Source organism: Epinephelus fuscoguttatus, linkage group LG16, assembly GCF_011397635.1.
Source record: "Epinephelus fuscoguttatus linkage group LG16, E.fuscoguttatus.final_Chr_v1".
NCBI lineage: Eukaryota > Metazoa > Chordata > Actinopteri > Perciformes > Serranidae > Epinephelus > Epinephelus fuscoguttatus.
In genome coordinates, this window is record NC_064767.1 from 22,128,606 (window position 1) to 22,155,864 (window position 27,259).

The window sequence follows — 27,259 nt, forward strand, 5'->3', positions numbered from 1 at the left end:
GTTGCAATAAGGATGCAATCCCTCACTGGCTTCCCACCTGTGGACATACACTGATCAGCCAACACGTTAAAACCACTGACAGGTGAAACAAATTACATTGATTATCTTGTTACAATGCAGTGTTCTGCAGGACCTTGGGTCTCGGCATATATGTAGATGCTACTTGACACACTCCACTCACCCAAACACCGTTGCAGACCAAGCAAACCCCCTCATGGCAACTATACTCCCAGATGGCAGTGGTGCCCCCAGCAGGACAATGCGCCATGCCACACTGAAAAAACTGCTCAGGAATGGCCCAAGGAACATGTCAAAGAGCTCAAGGCATCGACCTGGCCTCCAAATGTCCCAGTTCCCAATTCAACTGAGCATCTGTGGGACGTACCAATACCCCTAGACGTACTGCCCATCCACGGTGGGGCCTCTACGGATTGGACATAGAAATGACATGTCAAGGTATGGACACAGGAAGTCTGGGGATGCCCCGGGGTGTCTGGCACCAGGGTCCTTATGGCAGATCATCTGAGTCCTGTTGGTTGCAAAATGACATACCAGCATGTCCAAAGGTTTGCTTGGTCCACAATGGCGTTTGGGTGGGTGGTGCCTGTCAAGTGACATCAACATGAATGCTAGGACCCCAAGTTTCCCAGCAAAACATTGCATGGTAACAAGATGATCAATGTTATTTACTTCACCTGTCAGTGGTTTTAATGTTTTGGCTGATTGGTGTATTTGTGATTTACAGAAGCATCCTTACAGAAATTGAAGTCAAGTCTATAACTGACTTAGCTTTTAGCTGCAACGAGCAGCTGCAAAGGTTGCTCTTACACATTTTTCCACCAAATTATTTCTGGTTCTTGAACCAGTTCCATTCAGGACTCTTGTAACCTTGGTGCTATCTAGCGAAACCAGCCAGTTGTTACCAGCTCACCCTTTGTCCCCTTTACAGGCGGTGGCCTTGTGGTTAACCGTGAGGGTGTGACATGTACTTCATTGTGTGTGTATGGAGGGAAGCAGCTCTCTCAGTGTGTCATGGTGAAGATGGCAGGCAGCAAGTAGTGATGATAGCAGTAGAATCAAGTGTCTAGATAAGCTCAAGGTTACTGTTAGACCTCATGATAAGGCCATATTTACTGTTTTGTGGTGAAGCCATTGTTGGTGATAGGCACCCAAACGCCTCGCCATCCTTCCCTCTGCAGAGAGGTCCAGAAGTTAGTTACCAGCTAATAAAGAGCCAAGCTAAAATTAATGTTAATAGGCGAGGTTGTTCCTAACTACAATTTGGAGCCGATAAGCTGTCATGGGAAGAGGCAACACAGTGTTTCCACCAGTTTTAAGCTGAACAATTGTAGTCAACGATGCATTATCAGCAGAGAGCACTGCACAGTGCACAGCAGAAGTAATCAGTACCAAGATGGTAGATTGCATTGGATACCTGAAAAAAAAAGGACCATCTGTTAATGAAATGATAACACAACATAGAGGACTACTGTGTGCAAGACTCCATCCTCTCTTTCCAGTTTGTAAATGTGGCACACCCACTGATGTCCTGTTCTCACAGTTTGAACTGTTGATTAAGTAGTACCTTTTATTTTTTAGTTCCAGCTGGGGACCAATTTTCAGGATTCTGAAACAATTTATTTTTGGTTGACATGCTTTGAATAAATCAAAATTAAGTGTGTGAACAGGAATGGAACCTGTGCCTTGTTGGTGGTTCACAAAACTTTCCCACCCTTTGGCGCTAACAGTTTTTTGCCCTCAGAGGCTGAAATTTGTGTGGACGTGAAGTGTGTGTGTGTGTGTGTGTGTGTCGATCAGAGGCCAGTGGGAGTGGTGTATGACAAAAAGACACATAACTTCTAAACAGTCACGTAGCATGACTAAACTTCCCTAGAAAAACACACAGAGATATACGCACACACCATTTTGCTACATCCCTTGTCATAATTTATGAACCAACTTTGACATCAGCTTCAACTTTATTGTTGCTAAGGGGAACAAGGTAAAAAACACAGAACACACACACACACACACATACACACGGACTCAACTCGCATTCATGGGACAACAGGTTGTCGCAGAGAGGCATCACTAGACTAGGGACAAGAGTTTATGAGGTTGTGTGTGTGAGTGCATGAATGTGTGGGTGTACATGGTTGCAGCTTTATTCGTCCTTGTTTAAACAGTACTTGAGGCCGAATTGGTACAAAATTCTACATTAACATAAGCTACATTTTCATGGTGTGGTTGAAAGTTCTCAAAAGGCTAGTGAGTATAACTTGAGATTTTATCACACATACTGATCCCAAGGTCAAGGATTAGCATCCATGTTCGAATACCAAGCAGTACGTGGTAGCTTTTGTTGGATCAAAATGTTCACAAGTGAAGCCCAGCATGTTGTGGTTGTCTAACAGCTTAAATGTACTTCTTAGTGCCGAAATGTGCTAATCTGAAATGTCAACACACTCTTCCGTCTGTTTTTTTAACAGTATGTCTGAGTTGCTTGTTTGACTCACCACCTTGGCAGAGAACGCAGACACCTCCATTCTGTCTTATCAGCTATCTGTTACATATTGCCTTTGTCAAAATTTCAGTTATTTGTTGTCGTTCCAATTTTCTTGCCAACTAACACGGCTGCCATCGTCTACATGACTCCTGCCTTGCCAAAGAATGAACAAGTTGCTACAACAAAAAAACGGCAAACAGGTCATGGCCATTATTCGCACCCTGACCTTTTGACCATTAACTCTGGAATAAGGGCTGCAGTGTGTTGTTGAGTTTCCACTTTAAACTTTGTTTCATTTTCAGCTTCACCAGGCACAGCTCCATGACTGTGTTCTTGTTGGTAGTTGGTAAGATTCACCAAGGCATACTTGAGTAATTGCTTCCCCATGATTACTGGAGAAAATTTCAGATCTGTTTTCTATTTTTGTGCGATTATCCTGTTAGGTTCAGTTCTGCGTGGTGAAAAAAAGACCTTTAACATCACAGTAAGTATCTTTCTCTAAAGAATCATCCCAGCTGAGTTCAATAACAACAACCGTGTCTTTCAGTGAAAATTCATCTTTATTGATACCATACATGAATTATCAATGACAGAAACCTGGCAAAAAAATATAGATATAAAATCACCCCTATAGTGAGGTGCTACAGGAGCCAGCTATGGGTGAATTGCCATTTCAGCTCTGTCTCACATATCACAAACCCTCATTCCCTAAATTATGTCAACTTAGGAAACACAGAGTGTCGAAAAATTCCCCCTAGATTCAATTCTGTGTCGGCCTGCTGAAGATACACTAGACACTAGGGGTGCCAGAAACAATGAGTAAGGATTTAAACACAACAGCCTGCAGCTCGGTGTGGATTCACAGACGGCATTCATGCCAGATATAATGATGGAGGAATTTCTGACAGGCTGCTTAGTCTGTCCTGGTGCTCTGGGAGACCCCTGCTGGGAGAGTCAGCAAACTGCTATTCCACAGCCGTCAGCCCATGAGTTGGGCAACACATTACATCATATGTACAGGAAACACTGACACAGCAGCTTAAGGTCAAGCCCAGTGAGTCTTATACCCCCAGGATATGATGTAATGTCAATGGTCAGCATATTTCCATTAATGAAATATCTACTTTGAGCTTTTTCATTTAGCAGTTACAGATTTGAAATGTATCTGGAAAACATCCACCAAATACACCACAAAGCAAAAACCACAAATCATATGAAGATAAATTCATATTTCACTCAGGGTGGCACATTTCCAGCATCTGAGGAACACGAGGTTCTTCATCAGAGGATGACTCAACATGAAATGGAGCAACTTTACAGGAAAAAGGATGATGTAGAGGTCAATGTTTTCTCTAAATGTGGCAATTTATTGATTTTCAGTGCATCTGGCAAGTTGTCTAATAGACCAGGTATCTGCATCTGCAGAAAACTGCTATTAAATACCTCTTTAATGTGAACATACTGAACCATTGTGATAAACTGGCCAGAACAATCTGGGAGCCACATGTCGAGAAACAAAAAAACAAAGTAATGGAATGACCTGTATTAGCAATAAACTGACTCAGCAGCCCCACAAACTCCTCCATATATCATGAGTATAATACAGGTGGGTTGGACCTAAACAGAATGTCAGTACATAGAAAAATAAATACAGTTTGCTAAAATGAGGGCAAAATTCTTTTATCAGTGATTGTACCATTAAAAATCACGTTTAAAAAAACTTTTAAGAGGCTTTTCATCTCTTTACATTAGATTGAGTTTCTCATAATTCTAGGGAGGAATACGTAGAATAACTTTTACAGAAATTACTACCTAAAAATATACAAGCACAGACACAAACATGAGGAGTAAAGCCAACAAAATGATTCGTCATAAAACAAAAAACAGCACAGTGTAATCAATATCTAAAGAATCTTTACATGTAGCTCCTTGGTCTGCAGCTTTCTTAATTGTGATTAAAAACATTTCTGGGAAACTTAAGTTAATACAAAAGTCATTTTTCTTATTTTACAATCCTGTCAAAACTTGTTTTTTAAAATATTTTTGAGTAGCAAATTTGACGTTTTCTGTTATTGTGTTCTCTGAAGAGAGGACCCCCAGATAAGAGATTTCAAGACAAAGCAAACAGTTCTGCAATGACGAGTCAACAGATCCAAACCAGGCGCTGGGTGGAAATTTAGTGGGGAAAAATGGTTTCCAGTGTGCTGCTTTGGACTCACATCAAACAAGATGTAGCACAGTATTAAATCACTAGCCTTGTTCTCCCCCGACCTGTCGTCTAGCACTGAAGCCGATGGACCTGATGACAGTGTGATGGCTGACACAGATGGATGACTTTATATTAAGCACAGACTTACATGGAAGTTATTACCATCACAATAAGAATGATCTAACAGCAATACGTATACATTAATATACTGCAGGTTTCAGATGTTTTACAGTTCTTACATTAGCAATAATAGAAAAAGAAAAGAAAATACACCGTCAATTCATAAGAAAAATAGATTGGAGTTAATAGTGGAAAAACAGTGCAAAGAATATTCTGGGGTGTTTTTGTTTGCTTGCTTGTCTGTTTATTTTTTAGAAATTGTTTACAAAAATAAAAACAATTCAAAACAAGTCTAAAACATAGAAAATGAAAACACACTTCTGTAGCGTCTGGTGCTCTGGTCCAGACATGCTGCGTACCACCTCTCTCCAGTACCTCCATGTTTTATGCCGTAGGTGTAGGTGAATGTGTGTGTGTGTGTGTGTGTGTGTGTGTGTGTAAGTGGGTGTGTGTATGTGTGTGTGTGGATGTATGTGTGTAAGTGTTTGTGTTTGTGTGTGTGTGTGTGTGTGTGTGTGTGTGTGTGTGTGTTTAAGATTTAGCGTAGTGGTTCTCAACTCCGGTCCTCAAGCTCCGGCACTGTACAGGTTTTTGTTCCAACCAGGTCCTACAAAAACAAATAATTGAGTTTTTAAAAACCGAACGTTGAATTTTGATGCTAAGAGTGCACACAGTTCTCTGCAGCCTGCAAAAAAATAAGTTAAATAAAAGCTAAGCATTTCCTCCCTGTGACATGAGCACAACAGAAACAACGGGGTGCGTCGTCAAGGAAAACGCACGCCTGAGAGACCCGAGGTTGGAACAAGAACCCACTGACATGGTCGCCATGGCGAGCACTCGGACACCAGGACACGCCAACTTTGGCTCAAACACTGTGGTGAGCGATGATGGGGGGTAAAGACATATACACACACCGCCACCCCGCCAGTCTCACCACACCTCTAAGAGGACTGACTGGAGCCGAGCAGACAAGGGCCAAGGCTGAGCACCACTGATCATGTGCAACAATGTGAGGGAGCGAGTGGGATTCTGCTGACCCTGTCCTTCATGTGACAGCAAAGAGCTTTATCAGTCCTTCAGCTACTGTCCCTTCCCCTAACCAAACTCCTTTCGTCTTTAAAAGAACATGACGGAACAAAATAAACAAAAATTAATTGAACACAAGTGCTCGAGGTCACCCTCCCTGACTCCTCTCGCTAGTGCGTTGGCTCAGGTGGATCCCAGTAGGATTTAAGCACTGAAAAGGGGGCTGGCTGGGACCTCAGCACTCTACTGGGACGACTGGGAGTTGTCATTCTTGCTCTCCTGACTGGAGGGAGCCTTGTTGTTCCAGGGCGAGTGTGCCCCCAGTGCAGGCGAGCTGTTGAAACTGTCCTCATCCTCCAGGCCATTCGCCCCATCGAACTGCGTGTTCTCCAGCCGCGTGATCAGACGCTCGTCCTCGTCACCAAACTCCCCTCCCATCAGAGTGGGCTCTCCCACCATCATCACGTCCTAAAGGGGACAGCAAGGGCCGGTACATATTATCCCCATAATACAGGGGGGTGCGCGGAATGACTGGCTGCACGGACGAGTTTTAACTGTAGTGTTTCTTGCCTGTGGTCTAGGTGCGATCTAACTTGATTCAATTCCAGCGTTACAAATTAACTTTTACTAATGAACTGCATTATAACTGATACTTGAAGATAAGTTTTGGGACCAAGGGACCCCGAGTGAGGTATTAGTGTCCTCTAAATCTTAACCCAATCACAACAGGACAACGTGTTGTCAGGGCATTTACCCTGACAGGTCAGTGGTCCATGTGGCCCTGACTCCCTGCCCCTGTTCCAAGAACCAGGGTCGAGGGGCCCTTCCTACTGGCCAGCAGTGGGCATCCCTGATCCTTGAGTGCTGCATCAGGGGGGTTTTCATTCCACCTCGGGTCTCGTTCGCTCAGTCAAGCAACCAAGTAAGCAAAGACAGCAGTGCTGTGTGAATCATGTGCTCTGATAGACTTAGCTGTAACTCTAAAACCAAGTTGAGAAAACCAGCGGATTTAGAGAGAAAACCTAACTGTCACACTGGAAATCAGAGCAAGGTAACCCTACCCCATGGCCCCGAAATGTTTTAAGCATTACTCAGTAAAGAAGGTCACTTGTACCTCCTCTAAATTAACCCATAAACCTGTGGCCCCAGAGGACCAGGGACTGCCCATCACTGGTTCACATCAGGGGATCTACTAACTAAATCTACTCATCCTCAGAAACCAGCTCCTATTCCCCCTCACCACACCTGAATCCATACCCCACCTCCAGAAGCCTCCATATACTATCTCTATCCTGCTACTACACCTATACACCAGCAACCCCAGCTACCACCCCCTACACCCACAAATAACTTCCTAGCTTTCCTTTCTAACCCCTCCACCCTCTGTCTTACCCCCCCATGCCTTGCTCAGCTGAACTTGGAGGTGCAGATAGAGGTCAAGTAGATGTAATGCTTACAGGTACCTGGCTGGAGAGTGAAAAGCTGTTGGCTGGACTCTTCTTTTTGCTGTTGCTGTTGTTATTGCTGCCCCCGCCTGAGCTCACGGTGCTTCCCCCAGACACCTTCCTTTTCCGTCGCTTGTTTGGAGCTTGTCTGGCTGGCTCAGCTGCAAGCAGAGAAAGGGAGAAGACATGTTTAACAGTCATGTACTTTAGTCTCTATAATTCGGTTGTTTGTAAGCCTGTTGCAGATAAAGAACTGTCAAGCATTTGCAGTTGGATTTGACTGTGGGTACTTACTTAACTTAAAGGTATACTATGCAGGAATTGTTCGCTACTGTGTGCTAGCGAAAGTGAAAATAAAAAGCCAACCCCAGATGAGCTACATCTGCATTTTTTTGGCACAGAGTCTGCGATTTCCTTAGCTTCCTCTTAAATGTGTGCTGCTTACAGTCTGGCACCTGGTCTCTACATTGTTAAAAAGTCTCCACCTCACTGGCAGGCTGTGCCCAGGAACATCCTGACCACAACAAAATAAGAAGAGAATAAAAAAATACAGGCAGAGGGCAGAGGGCAGAGTCTCTGCAGATAAACACATCGCCACACACTTCCGGTGGGTCATATGTGACGACTGAGAAGGATTCTTTTTATTACTTTTGAGTGTATACATTGTTTTTTTTTTTTTTATAAAGAACCTGCACAGTACACCTTAAATGACATGAACATTAATGCCACCAGCAGTTTCAAAGGTGTGTGCCTTACCTGGAGGTGCTACCATTCTTTGCCACTTTTGGAAGAGGCAGGTCTTCAGGCAGTCTCTGGGGCTCAAACTGTAGGTCTTATGCCTTGACATCAACTCTTGCATGGGCTCCAATATCACACATAGCTTTAGGGAAGATTAAAAAAAGAACCAAATCAACATGAAGGAGAGTTCACAGGTTGTTGCATGTGTAGTTTAGGTTAATTCAATAATCCAATAATCAGTAAGAATAACACAAAGGAAATTTGCTTACACGGAGGTAGTTGAGCGTGGAGTTGGACAGCCCACATCTGGTGATATTTTTAGCCAGCTGATCGAGCATTTGGGGATCCTGCATGATTGGATTAAAAAGATTGGATGAGTAAGTGCATGTACAGTATGTGCATTTGAGTGTGAGTGCATTGTTATTTGAATCTGGAACTCACATGCATAGCCAAAATGCTCCTTGGTAGGACCTCTCTGTGTTGTCTGATGCTGAAGTGCCACGTCTTGATCCTCATCATGTCATCAAACATGAACTCTAGGTACAGGCGGCCCTCCACACAAACCTTATCCACAGGAGGGAAATAAAAGTTAGAAGTCACAGCACTGCCAACAGCAAGTAAAGGGGAATTTTGTGTGAATTTAACTGTACCTGTGTGAACATAGGTTTGCCGTTCTGGGTCACCATGGTGCACTGGTCACAGTCGAGAGAGACAAAGTTACTGTGGAAGGACTCCTTTGGGTGCTTCAAAACATAGAACAGCTCAGTGGCGCCCCCCTCAAAAATACTTCGAAAGTATCGTGGAATCAACGTCCTGCCAATGGCTGCGGGCAAAAAAGATCATTTTGTCAATAAATGAAATGATCAAGAAAATTAAAAGTGAATCACCTACATAGGGAAAGTGTGTGGGTGTATCTGACAAAACCACAAACAGGATACAACTTTAAATATACATAAAGCTGCTCAATCGGTTAACACTCTTAACATTTAAAATCAGAGGCTGAAAATACAAATAAACATTAGCATTTTCTTTTTCTTTATTCTTACTGTATCGTTTGGGTCCATCTTCCAGACAGAAAGTGATGGTGAGCATGGCGTCATCCTCAAAGAACTCTGTGGTGAAGGCGTCCCACCAGAGATTGTCACAGTCCTGGAAGCAGAGGAAGGAACCATTACTCTCAATTTTAATTCCTTTTGCAAGCATGACTTTTATAAACTGATAAATGAGGCAAATTACTTCTCCATATAATTACAACAAAATAAAACCTAGCATTCAAGTCTAATAGAGGAAGAGAGGACAAAGTGAGTAAGTGCTTAAGTTCTCCATTAAAAATAGTGTTTGCTATAAACAGATGAAGAAGTTATATATGATAATATAAACTAACAACTAACATAGTAAAACCAAAAACAAGAAGCAGAAATTCTTGTTTCCTTAAATTTACCACTGAACAACCCCTCAACTCTTCTTCTGTACCAACTGGTCAATGTAAACCACTGGAAGTTTGTAAATTATGTGAGAACAGATGTGCTCCTATAGAAGAGCAGAGGAGTGAATACTTTGTGAGTGCGGTGAAAAAGTATTAGCAAAACTGAAGTTGGACTTCCTAAATAAGACGTGCTGTGATTTAGACATCAGGCTGGACATAAAACTTAATTGTAGGTGGAACTGGTTCAGTGCACAGAAGTCTATGTGCATGTATTTGTCTCATAAAAAGTGAGGTTCGTAACAGCTACTCAGTTGCACGCTCTGGCATATAAACAGTTGGCACTCCAATTACGTTTTAGCCAGGTTGATCAGATAATCCTATTAGAGCCTGAATGTAAATTAAGTCAGTGCATTCCCAGGCTTAATTTCCCACAAAATCCCTAGCATGGTTAGCTACACAAAAACAGCAGCTGGGAGGGAAAATGTGAAAACATGGCGATAGTGGTTAGTTCACAGGAGCTGCAGAATGTAGCACAACAGATTGTAATCACAACCAAGTTGAAAATTAAACACTGGTGTTGTGTTTTTGTGCAGCAACAGTTTAGGGTTGAGTTCTTATTACTTTCTATGTGAATGATGAAGTGATTCTCACCTCTGTCCAATTCTGTAGCCTTTTGTTCAGCTCATATATCCGGTAATCTGTCTGGTTCCCGTACGGTGTGGGTCTCCTGGAACAGAAAACAGGGGGATTCAACACTGAAGTTTGAGCTGCTTTAGAGGCTTCTCCACACCCATAGCATAAACAAATGACATAAGCCATGAGGAGTCTCAAACTTAACTTAATAACAGGCGAATTTAACGCCCATGTGTTTTGAAATGAATAAGGAGTAAAGAGCATAAAGCCTTTTTAAATGACTTCAGAGTTTGGACAAACCACAAGCGTAACCATACTCACCCCATTCCAGGCTCCATGTATGATGGGGGGTACATGGGTGTAGGCCTGGGAGGGACAAAAAATACAAACATCAGCAACCATTTTCTTGGAAACATAGCAACACTTAGCTAGGGCTGGGCAATATATGGACATTATATTGATATCATGCTACGAGACTAGATATCATCTTGGATTTTGGATATCATAATATCATATTTCCTGGTTTTAATGGCTGCATTACAGTAAAGTAATGTAATTTTCTGCACTAACCAAACTGTTCCAGCTATTCTATTATTTGCCTTTACCCACTTAGTTATTACACCCACATTACTGATGATTTTTGATCAAAAATCTCATTGTTTCAATATTTATGAAGGCAACAACAGACAATCCTACAATATTGTTGCAATATCAAAGCAATATTCGGTCAAAATATCTTATTTTAGGATAAAAATCCACATTACAGTGCAATAGGAAGGTATAGACAAAAAAGGTGTAAGATATTCAGCACTTGCAATACACAAGTATATATTGAATAAGTACTGTAAAAAGCAATGAGAGCAACACTGCATGTTAGTGTGACATCTGACTTCAGCTGTCACTTTTAATGAACTTGAATGTTGCTTCTTCTCTGTTTTCGCCTTATTAGACCACATCTAAAACCCTTCTGCTTCTGCTTAGTCAACTCATTTGATTTTATTCCAATATCATCTTCAAAGACAGGGTGATCAAACAGAGCAATCTGAAGTATGCACAAAAGTATAAGCATTTAGACATCAATGCAGATATAAAACGATCAGTATCTATAAAAACATGCTGTACTCTTTAATAAACATTTCTGTGTCAAGACAACAAATTATAATATCACAACTTACAGCTTGCAAGGAATAAAAAAATCATGCAAAAGATGCCCTACTTTTAGACATATTTTCCTTTTGACAGAAATTTGCGTGTGCTGACAATATAACCCAAACCTACCCCACATCTCTGTCCAGCATAGCGCCTGGGTGGAAGGGGGGAAAGCTGCCGCCGTTGGGGGGCTCCTTAGGAGAGTACAGCTTGAATGACTTTGACGAACAGCCTGAACGCAAGCACACAGCAAAGGAGGAGGAGGAGGAGGAGGAGGAGGGAGGAAAAAAAGAGCAGAGATTTAGAGGAGATTTAGATTACTTTAGATTTAGCTCATTCAAATCACAGCATCATCTAAGTAATCTAATGCTGGATGATTTTGTTGAGATTTACTCAAATAAAAAGCACGCTGCCAAAACAATTTCCTGCTGCTTTCATTATCTAATGCATCTTCAATCTGGTAAATGGACAAGAAAACAAATCATCACGAGGAGAGGAGAAAAAAAGCAATATTTATTAGCCTGCAGAAATCTGAGAAAACAATCAGGGAGATGGGGGGAAACAAGCAGAGAAGATGGTCTGGCATGTTCTTTGTGTTCTTGTACCATCCGTACCATTAGAGAGAACCCTCTTCTCTGCATACAGCCCCATGTGATCCTAACCATGCACCTCTAATAATAATGTGTGTGTGTGTGTGTGTCTCTCTCTCTCCCCCTCTAGTTGCCTCTTCTACCCATCCCCCCACTCGCTACCCCGGCTGTTGTTAACCCTTGTCTGTCCAGATAAGGCATTCATGCTTAAACAATTCAGGGCTCTGGGAAAACATCTATTCTGTATCTCTACTCGAGGAGACCTCACACAGAGAGCGGCTGCATGTAATTAGGTCTGACCAAAGATATATTATACTACTGGCTGACGGGATGTTGGAGAAAAACAACCCCTGGATATCTGACCCAGACTGGCTCATCACGACCACCACCCTACAGCTTTACTACTTTTCAGCACAGATACTGAAAAATGATGATATATGTGTTGACCATAAATTCATAACTGGGTAAACAGATATGTTGACAATAGAAAATCCTAACTCTTCCTGCATTTGTCGGCTTGATAATGTTGTTTATGCGTGCACTGCTTGCAAATCCGGGATTCCCAGCAGGCATCTGAAGGCAGCATAATGTTCATTTGTTGCTCTGACTAAAAAACAATTGATGCACAACACTCAGTCGCTGTCAGCTAGGCATATAAAATGGTGACTGTATCAAATTAAAACAGACAGTGGAAGAAACACTTTACATGGGCGGATAAGATGCAAGATCAAACCTAACTACCTATGGGGTACCCTGCAGGCGGTGAAAGTCAAGACAAATACAAGCACAGGGAGAAGGCTGGAGTTGGGGTTAAGTATGCCTGTGTGAACTCTGATCTGTCCGTCCTCCTTCACAGCCCAGTATCTGCTCCTCGAACAACTACAACTCCTCCTTCATTTACTCCAACCCTTTGCTCCCTTGCTTCAGCATACCCGAAAGAGTCACGGCAGGTCATCCTCTCCTCCCTATTACGACGTGGTTGAACCTGCTCAGGAGCACCCAACAATAGTTCTCTATGCATTACCTCTGACCTATAGACCCACCCACCCCGAAGAGCACCAGCCTGCCTCAGACAGCATTCAACCACATATGATAAGTCTTTGTTTGCTGTGATGCTGGTGCACATTGAGCAACTACAAGAAATAAGAGCAGGAGCCTTATTTTTCTCTGATATATAATGCCTCCACATTCAGACACTTGCATTCTGCAGAAATGCTGATATGCAGTTTATTCTCACTTTATATAAACATCCTAAAAATGGGCTTCAGTCACCAGGATCAAACTTAATCTTCAGGTTAGGAGACCCAGTTTATCAGAGGCTTAATGACAATCTGAAGGGCCAGACATATCATCTTGATGAATGACATCTGAGGAGCATCCTGAGTTACACGACAAATACGGCTGAATGGCCCCAGCCTGTTAGCATCCTCCAGCAGAACAGCCTGATTAAGTTGACAGATCATGATGCATAACCACTCAGACAAAGGTGAACTTTAAATAGTGAGACTTTGGTGCAGTTCAGTCCGCCCAAACTGTTCATTGCAAACAATAGAGCTGCATCCAGAGGCTGGCCCTCAGCCAATAAAACATCCAAAGCAATGTGCGAAGACTGCCAACATACTTGCACTGCTTACTAATGTTAACTTATTGCTCGGTCTGGGTACGTGCACACTCGACATTCACAAAAGAAGCCAGTATTCAGTGTAACACACGGGACCAGGCGTAAACTGAACCGCAGGGCCGCATTCATTAACCGTTTGCAGAGGACGGATGCCATTGCTAAGCTATTAAGCTAACGTTAGCTAGTTGCTAAACTACCGTTATCACCGTCACCTCCTGCTCATTTCCCGTGCTTATTTACAAACAATTCCAGCGGCATGTTGTAAACAAGAGGTGCTGCCAAGGTGGTGTGGTTGTATGTTTGAGTTACCTGCAGAGAAAGGTCCACCGAAAGGCGGTGTTGCTCAACACCTCCGCTCGGTGTTTCTAGCCAGCTAGCCTCGCTGCTAGCCGGAGCGGCTGGATGGGGAGAGCTCCAGCGCCGACCGTTGATACTGTAACGTTAGTCCTTCGGTGCCAAACAAGACGGCAAGCGACGGAAAGTAAAAAACTCCGGCGAGCTGCCCTGGTTCCTGTCAATTTCCAGTCCCCAACTATGCGTTTTAAATGTCATTTGTTTAGGGGACGGTGCTACATCCCCACTACTACTACAGGACCCTTTGTTCCTGCCAGCCGAGACACGAAAAAAACAAAGGCACCGCCTCCTCCGGGCTCCCCCGCCCATCACATCACACAGACCGGGACAAACACAGGCCAGCCTCCCTGACAGCCAGGGACCCCAATTTGTCTTGTCCAGGAGCCATACGTGCGTCAGTGGCCCCCAGAGAGGAACAAGGTGGGTCCCCATTAAGAGAGCAGTTGTCAGCCTATATTTCCATTAGCACACGGTTATTACAGATTTACAAATTAATCTTATTGCACAGCATGTCAGCATCCACGCAGTATATTTTATACCAGCTTGTTCCACCACTTTATTAAAGCTGTATGATGTTTACACTGTTTACAAAATTCACTCTGACATAGGTATTTATGGAAACTTTGGGGTCTCCACTAGGATTTAGAAGTTTGGAGGGTTTCAACAATATTTGGCTGCACAGCATGAGTTTGTAAAGAGTGACTGGTGGGTCAGTTGAGTTTAAAGGAACACTTATGCCTCTTGTTGTTTTTGTATAGCAATACTCACCCCCATAATACACTGAATTCACAAGGATTTCATAGTTTTCTCCAATGCTCATGGTGAACGAAGAATCCAAAAACGTAGAGCAGAGTGGTAATTTGCATCTAAGGGCATCATGTCCGCCTCAGACTTCTAACAATGAAAACAAACTCAACATCTTAAAGGAAAATTTCAGCCCACAATTGACCATTTGTATATCAATTACTCACCCCTTGCTAAATTAATGAAGAAAACGAAGAATCCAAAAACAGTTGATGAACTGAAGTCATTGGGGACCGTGTTTAACAACAGCTAAGCTATATCCAAACATCTGTTCACAAAATCTCACGCAACTTGTGCAGTACAATCCAAGTCTTGTACAGTCATATGTTTTGCCGTTTGGCAAATGTGATCCCCAGAGGCTTCAAGTCTTCAACAATGTTAGCCATTTTTGGATTCTTCATTTGCTGGAGATGCAAGATTCATTGCAACAAGAGGTGAGTAATTCTTTTGAAAGATTATTTTTAGGGGATTTTTGCCTTCATCGACAGGACAGTTTGAAGCATGAAAAGGGGAAAGAGAGGGGACGACATGCAGCAAAGGGCCACAGGCTGGAATAGAGCCCGTGGCTGCTGTGGCAAGGACACTGTGTTTGTGCATGAGGCGCCCACTCTACCTACTGAGCTACTGGGCACCCCAAGGAGTGAGTAACTGATATACCAATGGTCAAATGGGAGCTTACATTTTCCTTTAAGATGTTAAGTTTGTTTTCATTGTTAGAAGTCTGAGGTGGACATGATGCCTTTAGATGCAAACTACCATTCTGCTCTAAGACTTATGTCTTTTGATAAATACAGTCTTTAAAATGTTATAGTATAGCTACAATAAAGCTGGATGCCACCCATGTGTGTTAGGAGGGATTAGGACTACCATAAATGTAAACATAACACCCTTCTAAGGATTTTGCCAGAATGCATTAATATCTACTATCTTAACTAAATTCTGGGACTTTTAACACCCATCCACAGGACTGTCTTGTTCTCCAGGTTCCACAAGTTGGCTTAGATTTAGGAAAGTCTGTATTATATGGGGTGTCCCTCAGACATGAGACAATCTTAAGTCATCAGCTAGACTGAAATTAATTACAACTTTAGAGCGTTTAAATCTGTACATATGAACATACAAATCTTCCTTCTTACCTTACCTTGTCTTATTTGTTAGTTCATAAAGTTTCATGCATTATTTTATCATTCAGTTTGCACTTGCTTCATCTTTCTTCCTTCAGCATTTGTTTGAACAATTGTAATTTGTAAAGTAGTTCCTTAGACCCCCATTATATCTTAGAATACAGGCCTAAACAATAAATGAAATTATATTTCATTTGCTTTCAACCACAGACCAAAAACTGGCAGGATAATATCCTGTGAAACTCTGCAGTATTTGAGAATATTTTTCCAACCCTGGTGCATTCATGCAACCTTTGGATGGCCGGGCATTGAAACCTAATTTAATAATAACAATCAGTCACGAAGAATAAAATGATACCGAAAGTATTTTTGCTAAAGCTGCTGGAATAATATGAACCACGGTCCGCCCTGACCGTAGCAACCCCAAGTGAAAAAAAAAAAAAAAGAAAGAAAAAAAAGAAGAGTGTGATTCAGCTGTCTGTTTACACTGTTCAGCAAATCTGCGACAAAGACTAGTTACCTAAACAGGCTGTTTAATTCAAGCCAAGTTTGTTAAGGCTTATGAAAAATGATTGACTTGGCTGACAACTCAAATCCTTTAGACCACAGTCCTGAGCCTCAGATTATGCAAGGGTATAATCTGCAGCCTCACTTTTAATCAATAACCACTCTAATGTTTACAAGCAATATATTTGAAGCCCGGAAAACCTTTTGTGGTCTCAAAGTGCATTTAAAGCTCAATTTGTTGAGGCTTTCACTTGAGCTGCCAGTCAGTTTGTCGAATTATATAAGCTGGGAGTGCAGATGAGAGAAGTGAAGCAATGCATTTCATTGAGAGAGTAAACACATCTGACCCACACCAGTCACTCTTACTGCATAAACCCCACGTCGGGCTTAGAGCAGAGAGCTGCAGCTTGTGTTCAGATTGGAGGAGAGTGCCACAAAAATATCTTGGAAGCTTCATTATCAGTTATATTTTGAAAAAATATGAACTCAAAATCTCTTTCGAGGTAACTGTGGTCCAATTGAGAGAGCTGGCTTTGTAGCTATGACAGAAAATAAATTATTAAACAGCTACAGGGGATATAAAAGAAAAAGTCTTTTGTTGAAACATAGGCCTAGATCTAGGCTGTCTTGTTGAAAACAATGATTCCCCAGTCTGCTGTCTGTTCAGTGCTGATGGACTGACACAAGAAGAGATGTGACAGAACAGCATCTCCCTCTGCTGGCAAAGGCTGCAAACATCCTCATGCTTCAGAGTAGAATAGAGTTTAACCAGGAGTTTATACTTCACACAACTAGCAAAGAGTTCTTTTTAATAAAAACTATAAAATCTGCCTATTCCATCATTATAACAACCAATAACGTTTACCTGCATAATAGTGCTTATATTTTAAGACTGAGGCATCTGAAGAAAGTCTGCATTATCTGAATAATCTTTACATAAAATAAAATAAAATAAAATGAAGAAGGGCCAGATAGAAGTGTGGATCATACGGCACAAAACATGGGATAATACCGAGGTTACTGTGGGAGCACAGCGCAAGATAGGTCTGGCTATATGAGATGACTGTGGGGGTGTTTCAGTCCTGAGAATTGGACGCTCTTTCATCTGTATTCAGTCAGAGTCACATTTAGTACACACATACACACTGACTACCTGGCAAGCAGGACTGGCAGGCTGTGATAACATTAAAGGCAGAATCAGAATGTGGCAGCCATATACATGAGAACTAAGTCCTATTTTAGTCACCGGAAAACTGGTCTTGTACTACATATGATCTCTTGTATTTATAGCACCCGGGCTCCTAAGACCACTTTACATGTACTATTTTATGCAGAGGTGGGCTGTGTAGCATTAACACCCAAATGCCTTCCATGTATTGTCATGGGGGAAAATAATGTGGTCTCTGGCACAGAAAAATATGACATACATTTTTAAATATGTGGTAAAGTAAAAGACAACTTTTACACATGAAGAAACTGACCTCGATATGAGCTGTAAACACGTATAAACTGACTCCACACAGGCTTTACACTGAACACATGTAACATGCCTTGCACATTTAGCATATTCCAGTTTCAAAAACTCCAATATATTGTGTTTGTACACAAACAGACAGAGTGAAGCAGTAGTGCGCTGGTGAACAGCATGTTCTGAATCCTGTCGCTGCCTTTCTAGACGCCACAGTGGAAGCACAAACCTGTCAAAGAAACTGTTGTGACACCTGACTGGTAGTGATAGCAACAAGCCAGCAGACACAGACTGCGCCCAGAGGATGCAACTGTGGCTTGACAGGAAGAAGTCAAACAGCATGTGTTCAAGATAAATTGAAGGATAACAAAAGAGAGCTAGTATGGATGTCTGCATGAAGGCTGGTGCTGTGGATGCCTGCAATGACGGAGATCAGTGATCTGAAAATGGGCAGAATTAGCCTGCTGTTGACAGACGGGATCTGGTGCAGTTTAAACTGTAGGTGTAGTTATTTTTACAGCTTCTGTTGTGCCACCATCCAGGGATTGAAATAGCGTCCCCTGAAAAAATGTCTCACACAGACTCACTTCTATAATGTGCTATAAACAATGAAAATCCACCATAAAATAGACTTAACACTTGTATTCTTATAATACGGCACAGCTCAGTTTTGATGTCTGTTCTTAAACTGAACAACAGAGAGGGAGAGAGAGAGAGACTGCAGCGATGATGCTATTTACAGACTAATCTTGGAGCCACTCCACAGATAGTGAATAATGAAACAACTATGACACAGCACTTGAATTTACTGGAATATGGACACTTTAACTAATTCACAACACAAAGCCTTGAACGCTTATTCTTAATGTCACGTCTCACACACACACAACTTCTATAAGCCCAGTGAGTCAGTCGCTAATTCCAAGTAAATGGACCAACTCCGCCAACTCCACCTCCACTTGCTGACATCATCAGTTCAAGACTTGATGCTCTGGTTTTCAGTTAAGGGAAACATTTGTCTGACTTTACAGTCCAAAGCATGCACATTCTGTTTATGGCAGAAATCCCTAATGGCCTCAAATGGCCTTGATTTGCACGCACTTTATCAAATCTAGTCTTCATCTTTGACAACCGGCTCAAAGACGCTGGTTAATTCAAGATACATTCATAAAGTCCTGTGAAAAAATGTGAATCTGGCAGATGGTTTATACACTAAATTTACCCACACATACACAGGTGGCACAGAGACACAGCACAACACTTTCAAATAACTGCGGCTGTCCTCACACCTTTGGTTTTCAGCACAGCTCTGTTTCAATCCCAGCACTGTTGCCGTCACCCTCTACCTCAGCACCAAAACGGCTTTCATGTTTTAAAGACTCTGCGGCTTGCACATCTCCCACAAATAAAAGGTGCGCTTTGATAGAAAATCAGTTTTTCCTTCCCACACATTTAGTCTTCTCCCCCTCCTCCCGGCTGTGTGGCACATGCCAGCTTTCCTCTGCCATCCTGTCGGCCTGCAGCAGATGTGACATCACTACAACACGTCTCCACTCTGCACCCCCCTCCTCATCTCTCTGACTCCCCAGCATCTCTGTCTCCCACGCATTCCTTCTTTCTCTCTGCCTCTGCACACACAGCCATTTTGATCTAGCAAACAAGATCTGAGAGACTCACTATGGCAGAGAGAGAGGAGGGGACGAGGAGAAGAGAAGAAGTGAAGAATTGAGGAAGGGGGGGAGAAAGAGAGAGAGAGGCACAGGGCTTTCAGCGCAGTGAGATAAAGCTGAGGCAGTCGTGTTGTTGTGTAACGGTAATCAAAAAAGCCCTGGCTGTTTGGCTGCCATCTTGGCTCTGCTTTAAGTCACTTTTCTCCAATCAGGAGCCATGTGACTTTCTGCATGAGGTAACACCACTGTTACTGCAAAAGGCAGTGAAGGAGGGATGAGGGAGTGACAGAGAGGGAGAGGGTGAAAGAGGAAGAGGGGGAGAGAGTGAGATGAGGAAGGCAGAAATGGGGAGGGAGGGGTTAGAGTGAGATGGGTGAGAGATGGAGAGAGTGGTGAGCAGAGGGGAGCGCATGCTTGAGTGCATGTGAGAATGGAGGGGGGGGGGTATCTTCAGCTCACAGGCAATCTATTTTTACCATTTAGTCTGAACAAAGGATGTGATTGGCTCAACTGTGTTAGGACGGATCTCCTTCATGCTGGTAACAAAGCCTTAAAAAGGCTGATTCACAGCAAAGTCACAACAACAGCAGGATGTCACAGGGTTGTCAATGAACTAGACAGACAGGAGAAGTCTGTTCTTTATTATGACTCACATTCTGCCACATGCAAATGCGCTCACTTCAAATTCCTCTATTCCATAATGCTCTGACCCAATAACAAAACAAAGACAAATGGGAACAGATGAAAAAAGAGAGCGATAGAATAAGAGAGGATTTGTGTTTCCGATGCAGATTCACACACAAAGGATGGGGAGGATCTTCCATCCACCATCGTACAAGAATGTAAACAAACCAGCCTTCAAATATAATGATTTACAGTGCATGCACGGCAAGGGGGGGGGGGGGGGACTGCAAACGAGTGTTGATCAATGTTGCCTCGTGGTTATCTGACAGATCCGCCAGCCTGAACTTGTCCTAGCAGGCTCCAGGTGAAGGTGTAGGTGTGTGTGCACCATGTGGCATGAGCATGCCTGCATGTGTAAACCTGTAGCGTTTGAATGTGGGTGCACATGGCAGATCTTGCTGGTTGGACCTCTTTCTCTGTACATCCTTCAGAAACATGTGGATGTCATTAAAAGTTTCTGCTGCGGAGTTAGGTCTGTCAACAGAGGGAGCAAAGGAGGCACATATACTGGAAAACTACAGGAGCAAGCGAGGAAGCCAGATAGTGAAAAAGAGAAAAGATCTAAGAGGAGAACATCAAGCAGAGGCCTCTCTAATATTATTCCATCTGATAGGCGACTACCAATGAATCAGAGCAGCCCCATTAAAATGATACTGACACCCTAATTCAATCTGCCCTCTCTGAGATCCCCCTGAGCAGATGCTACGATTCAATTTCTATCTGTTATTTGCTCCCTTGTGCTGCACAGAGCTCGTCCCCTGGCACTGTGAGGCTTTCACTGTGCACAAGGCAACCGTCTCCGTAGCCTGCCCGCTCTCACTGGGGTACCGTTAAAGAGAAATTGCTCCAAAGTCAAACAGGATCAAACACACTATGGGAGAGAACAGATTAGAAGATCTACTTGATAAAAACTGCCCAAGCATTGCTAAAGACTGACATGTGCAGACAATGCTAGATTTCCTTCCTCTTGCTCCGACACAGTAGCACAAGAGCAGAGCGAGGATCCTGAGTACCAGTGAAGCACCACAACAATGGAAAACATATTTTATGCTACCTTTATTTAAAGCTCAAGAATGGTGATTTCAGGGAAAGCCGAGCGTAATGACTGCATTAAAAATATGCAGGGATGCAAAATGCAAAGTCACAGTGACAAAGAGCTGCCTAATATCCAAACAGCAGCTTAACTCCAAGCAATTTCAACTCTTAGTTAAATCTTCTTAAGTACCCTCATTAATGGTTTACACTCATCAAGAGAGACCAGCTTTAAACCATTTTGCAGTGAGTAAAGCACTTCTGCCTTGTTCAATTCTTCCCCATGAGATGAAAAACACTTCCTGTGACAGTAAGCACCGATTTCCACCAACACTTCTAGACATATAAGAGCACAAATAATGGAGGAGCAGACCTATAGTGGCTGGATAAAGCTGAGAAAAGGAGTGAAAAGAGCCAGCAAGTGAAGTACTTATTGATATCTCAGTGTCTCTGTACGTGGCAAAACTCAAAGAGTCATTGATCTGCTGCACAGCAAGCTAGCGTGACTGAGAGGGTCTGCTGAACAACTCAATCCCAAAGTGTGGTAGCCTCAGTCTATAACCTTGTTTTAGGACATGTGTTCAGAGTGTAGCACGGCTTCACCAACACACACGGGTGCATGCACACACACAAACTCACACTCACACAGCTTGACGCTGGCCCTAGGCGGCTTTGCAGCACTTTTACATAAGTCATCTTTCTGACAGCACCACTGAGCACAGAGACGGAGGAGGAAAGAGGGAGAAGAGAGAGAAAGAGAGTAGGCACTCACCGGGACAAGCACAACCTCCAACAGACATCTTCTCACATGTTGGGCTCTGCTCTGAACGAAACAGCTGCACTCAGTCCACACGCTGCTCGCATGGGCTAACTCTGAGGAAAACAACACGGACAGAGGGGTGGAGAGATTAGAGGGAGTGGTACAAAGCAGGGCATGTACACAACAACTACACTCCTCTCTCTCTGTCAGAGGCAGGAAGTTGGCAGTGGTGCTCTAGCTGCATCATTAATAGGCATATTGCAACACAAGTGGGAGGGAAAATGAGAGAGGAGTGAAATAGGAAGAAAGAGCCTTTACATAATGTGAGACTGGAGTAAGTAATATGGACTGTGTGTGTGTGCATGTGTTGGTGGAGGGGAGAATACAGGAGGGAGGCAATTAGAGCAAAGGAGAGGAAAAGGAGAAAATGCACAAGGTGTGTGTGTGTGTGTGGCAGTGATGCATCGTCCATTTTTGCCCAGTGCTGCTGTGGGAGATAAACATACTCAGTAGGAGCCCAGAGGCAGAGGGTCATTACTGCCAAACAAACACACACGCAGACACACACTCACTCGCTCACACACCCTGCCTGGTGTATGACAGATTTCCATCTCTCTTTCTGTCTCCCGCTCTCGCTCCTTCCGTCTGTTTTTCCGCTGCTGAGAGAAGACTGGTGTTAATCACTACAGACAGTATCGATTAAAAATGCAAAGCCCACCTGGAGCGCAGGGACACTGGAGACCCATGGGAGGCAGGAAGAGTGCGCATGTATGACGTGCACACGCTCACACCCAACAAGAGCTGCATGTAAACAGTCTGACTCCGCCGCAGACTGTTTGCCCAGCAGCCCCTGCCTCCTTTTCTACTTTTCTCCAGCTTTTTAATCTTACTTCACTCTGTCAATTTAATCTCCTCACCCTGTTGATATTGCCTCGACCTTTTCTGCAGCTTGATGTGGCTCGATGTGATTTTGTTTCATTTCCTTTCCCTCCTCCACGTCTCTGGTTTCCCCTTCCCATTCATCCCATAACTTCTCTCGGCTCGAGCGTGCCTGTTCTCCGAGCCAATAATCTCATAATCTCACACTTCACTACACAAACACACAAGCACATAACTGACTCCCATGAGCTGGATGTCTTTGTTGCTCATGTACCTGATCCTGTTGGATGGATAACAGACTGAGCGGCATCATTGAGCCACTGTGACTGAACGCAAGACAGAGTAAAAATAGAAAAACTTTAAAGATGATACAGTTTAACTAACTGCAATAAAATACATCAAGACTGCCAGTACAGACTTCAGCACAGTGTAATACAGTGATTCCCACAAAAGGGTACTTGTACCCCAGGGGGTACTCTTGCAGTTGCCAGGGAGTACATGTAAAGACTGTACTGGCTCTACTTAATTGACAAAATAGAAATTCCAATTTCACCATAAATATTTCCATATATTAAGGCAGCTGTACCATCTGAAGGTTACATGTTGTGATTGAAAATGCATGAAAACTAATTAGCAAGCATCAAGCAGGGAAGTCTGGCTAACAGATGGCTTAAAAGTAATAGACACATGGAATTCGATTGCTTAAAGTGTTTGATGAACGGTCTAAATCAATGGCTATACATGATGGGAAAATGCTGAAAAGCTAAAGTAATGAATAAATAGTTCAAGAAATGCGATAGATCAGTGTTCCTCAAATGGAGGTACGCATATGGGGTACTTTTTAGTACTGCAGGGGATAGTCCAGTGTGTAGGATTTAGGGGCATCTATTATTAGAGATGTTATGTCATATTCATAACTCTGTTTTCATTAGTTTATGACCACCTGAAATGAACAATCGCTGTATGTTTGTTACCTTAGAATGAGCCGTTTATGTTTACATACAGAGCAGGTTCCCTCCCACGGAGTCCGCCATGTTGTTTCTACAGTAGCCCAGAAAGGACAAACCAAACACTGGCTCTACATAGGGCCATTCATGTTTTTGCATTTTTGCATTAGCGCCCCATGTTCTCCTACACACTTGGCATAAGAGGGAAGTTTCAGTTCCACAACCTCACCCCTAGATGCCACTAAATCCTACACACTAGACCTTTAAACTTTAATTCAAAAACTATCAGTCATGCTTAATTCCTAAAATAATTATATTACTATTGAAAGTATTGTATCAAAAAGACACAGTTCAGTGCAACTACACTGCCACTGATGTAGTAATAGATTTGAGACTTGAAATGTAGCATTTGTGTTTTTCATTTACAAGGTTATTGTTAGTAAATCAGATACTGATGGCGCAGCGCTGTATTAAAGTTCTTTCTGTCAGCTTTTTTTTCCTAGTCAAAAAATGTTTGCATCGGTCACATGGTACTTGGCTGTAAAAATATTTCAATGGGTTAAATTACTGAAAAAAGTTTGAGAGCTACTATGATAGATAGAGGTTGAAATTCTTATTAGAAAGTTATGGATAAATGGTCAAAATGGCCAAAAGTAATGGATAGCATCCACAATCCAAGTGGTGGTCTTCCACATGCAAACTTAACATTTGTTGAATTGTATGAAAAAATGTTGTAACAACATATTTTTCATATAACTAATGATGTTAAATAAATACCATCCTTGTCAAATAATGACGGATGTTCCAAATAAGTGTCAGTGAAAGAGTACTCTGTCTTTGGTTCATCTGACAGGGCTGTGGGGGCACATCAAACCACTGATAGACTACTGTATCCATGTATCCTGAGCACTAAAGAAGCCCCCATGGGTGAGTTGAATCTAGTTGAACAAACCTCAGATCTCTGTTGTCTGTCACTCACAACCAATACACTAACAAAAGACAAACAACTGTCTCCACTGAAATGAAAGCTGACAGGCGCATTCCCCACACACCAGCGCACTGGCAGAAGCATCACAGTCAAATGTCATACACTGTGTCAGACACTGTTCTCAGGACTGAGACACAATGAACAACCCTGCGGGCCTCCTCTTCTTTTCCTCTTACTTGTCTTCTCCCCCTCTTTTCATTTCCACTTCACACACACACACACACACACACACACACACTTTTTGTTTCTGTTTCAACAAGGTCTGTCTCTCTCTGAGTCCTCTCATCTCTGCCTGCTATTCTGTCACCACTCGGTCCTTTGTGCACCCTGTGGGTCGCGATCTGCGGGTTTGACATTTACAGAAGATTCTGCTACTGTAAAATAGTGAACTCTGAACAAAGGCAGATATGAGAGATAGAGAGAGGCATCCCCAACACTGCAAGAGGGAGAAAAAGAAGAGATAAGAGTGAGAGAGAAGAAAAGGAGGAGGGGGGGATGCGTGAATGTGATTTGGGAAATGGCTTCTGTTTCCAGGAGCGATTAGGCTTTGAAGCTGAGCACTTCACCACTGACTGCACTGTCAGGCATGCTCTCTCTTCCCTCTCTGCCTCTCACGCTCCTACTCTTGCAGATACAGAGATTCCCGCTCTGTCAACACATCCTCACATCGCTCAAAAAAAGCTCCCTGAGAATAATGAAGTTCCCCCTCTGTTCCCTCCGCTGTGGGAACACGCAGCAGCTCCATAACACTGTGTGACATATGGCAAGTGCCTGCACACACAGACACACTGACTGCCTTGCTTGCTGAGGTATACACATACTCACACACGAAAACACTCTTAGTATGTTGTCCTCTGGCAGCAGATAAACACTTGCTCACATGCACTGACAACCATGTTTCTTCTTAAATCCCCAGCAAAATGTTTAAAAAGCTCCTGGTGGCACACGTGTTATCTCAGGTGAGTTCATGCCATTAATGCTTACCTCTCAGTCTTTTGTCTTGCAGCTGTTCTGCGCCCCCCCAACCTTACCCCCCTCCTCTCCTTCTCTCTCACAGACAAACACTCTTAAACATCCTCCATCTCAACGCTTACCTTTGTCTTCCTCTTTCTCTTGCGCCCACACTCGCTGGAAAAAGTCCGCCCGGGTCAGCCACGCAGAGGTAACCAAGCTGCGCCAGCAGAGAGAGAGACTGTGATGAGCAGATGCAGATAGGAGACACAAATGGAGGGGGGGGGGGATCTAGCAGTGTGCAAATTGGATGATGAGAAGGAAGGAAGGAGGGAAGGAAGGAAGGAAAGAAGAGGATGAGGGGAAAGGGGGGGCGGGGGGGGGGGGCTCTCAGCTGCACTGGTATGAATATGACGCAGAGGCAGCAGCCAGAGCCACTTCTCCTCTCCTCTCTCCTCTCCAGCCCCAACCCTCCATACCCAGCGAGAGAGAGAGGGGGAGAGAGGGCACTGTATCCATGGCAACGGCAGAGCAGCGGTAGGTAGCAGTTAAGGAGTGTGTTGGGGCACAGTGGTGTTCCTCTCTTTCTCTCTGTCTCTTTCGCACACAGACGAGCTCGTAAGTCTTCCGGCTCCCACAGATGCACACGGCCTCTGGTAGGAGAAGCAGAGGAAATATGAGCAGCAGTGGATACATTAGGACACGACTGGTAATGAGAAGCAGACAGGTTGGGCCAGTTGTGTCTCAGACAAGTGGGGGAACAGGCACCAAGGAAGCAAAAGTCAATACTGCTGTAACAGCAACAAACTGCCACCATCAAGTAATGGAATACTTTTGTGTTAAGCACTGATTGTAATGGTGCAGATTGCTTGAAACACTGCTAACACACTGATTTGAGACAGATAGGAAGTTTTTTACAACTTCCCCAAAACTAGGACTAAACTAAACTAAAACCAAAAATTAAACTGTCTGTGTGTGAAACCAAAGCTGAAACAGGATTTTCAAGCACAACAACACAAGAAACAAGTATGCAACACGCTCTTCTAGAAATCCGCTTCTTGTTCTACCTGACACTCTGCTACAGCTGCGTCACTGTCCAATGAATAACACGTATCTCCACTTTTGACGATTTTCAATTTCTACGTGCTTTGATGGACACTTCTGACACCCAATGGAGATACGTGTTGAATAGATGATGTAATAAAATGTCTTTCCATTGGTCATTTGGATACCCAACGCTAACAGTTGCTAGGGAATGTTATGGACACTCAATGCACTGTAGAAAGTCAAAATTGTCAAAAGTGGAGATACGTGTTTTTCATCGGACAGCAATGCTTTTGCCCAGTGTCACGCAAGTGTGTCTTCATACACCCACTCTCTCATCAGGAGCAAGTTGGGGGTCAGTGTCTCACTCAGGGATACTTCAAAATGTGGACACAAGGGCATAGGGATCAAACAGTTGTTGGTGAACTTAACTACTAAACTAACAATATAAATAAATGTTATAAACCGTGGCACATGTGACGGCCCCTCTGCTAAGTTCCTCTGTCTGGTTCCTCTGCTTGTGCTGTTTGCTTCCTGGGCAGCAGACTTTTGACAAGTGCAATCAGTGTCATGGGACACACCTG

The 27,259-nt window shown here is 43.2% G+C and overlaps 1 protein-coding gene across 9 annotated transcripts; it reads right to left on the minus strand.

Moving 5' to 3' along the window:
• Positions 1 to 3,047: 3,047 nt before the first annotated feature.
• On the minus strand, positions 3,048 to 25,888 carry ldb1a (LIM domain binding 1a). 9 transcript variants are annotated; one of them, XM_049599895.1, is made up of 12 exons: positions 25,775 to 25,888; positions 21,879 to 21,979; positions 11,382 to 11,484; positions 10,425 to 10,469; positions 10,122 to 10,197; positions 9,091 to 9,193; positions 8,695 to 8,867; positions 8,486 to 8,608; positions 8,314 to 8,391; positions 8,063 to 8,186; positions 7,319 to 7,467; positions 5,451 to 6,329 (listed from the first exon to the last, which is right to left on the minus strand). In XM_049599895.1, exons 2-12 carry the CDS (start codon positions 21,904 to 21,906, stop codon positions 6,105 to 6,107), a joined length of 1,227 nt encoding a protein of 408 aa, XP_049455852.1. In that variant the 5' UTR covers positions 21,907 to 21,979; positions 25,775 to 25,888; the 3' UTR covers positions 5,451 to 6,104. The 9 variants fall into 9 exon arrangements, with proteins under 9 accessions (XP_049455858.1, XP_049455859.1, XP_049455852.1 ...); XM_049599897.1 differs by lacking the exon at positions 25,775 to 25,888 and adding an exon at positions 22,784 to 22,808; XM_049599896.1 differs by lacking the exon at positions 25,775 to 25,888 and adding an exon at positions 22,585 to 22,748.
• Between the last annotated feature and the right edge of the window lie 1,371 nt (positions 25,889 to 27,259).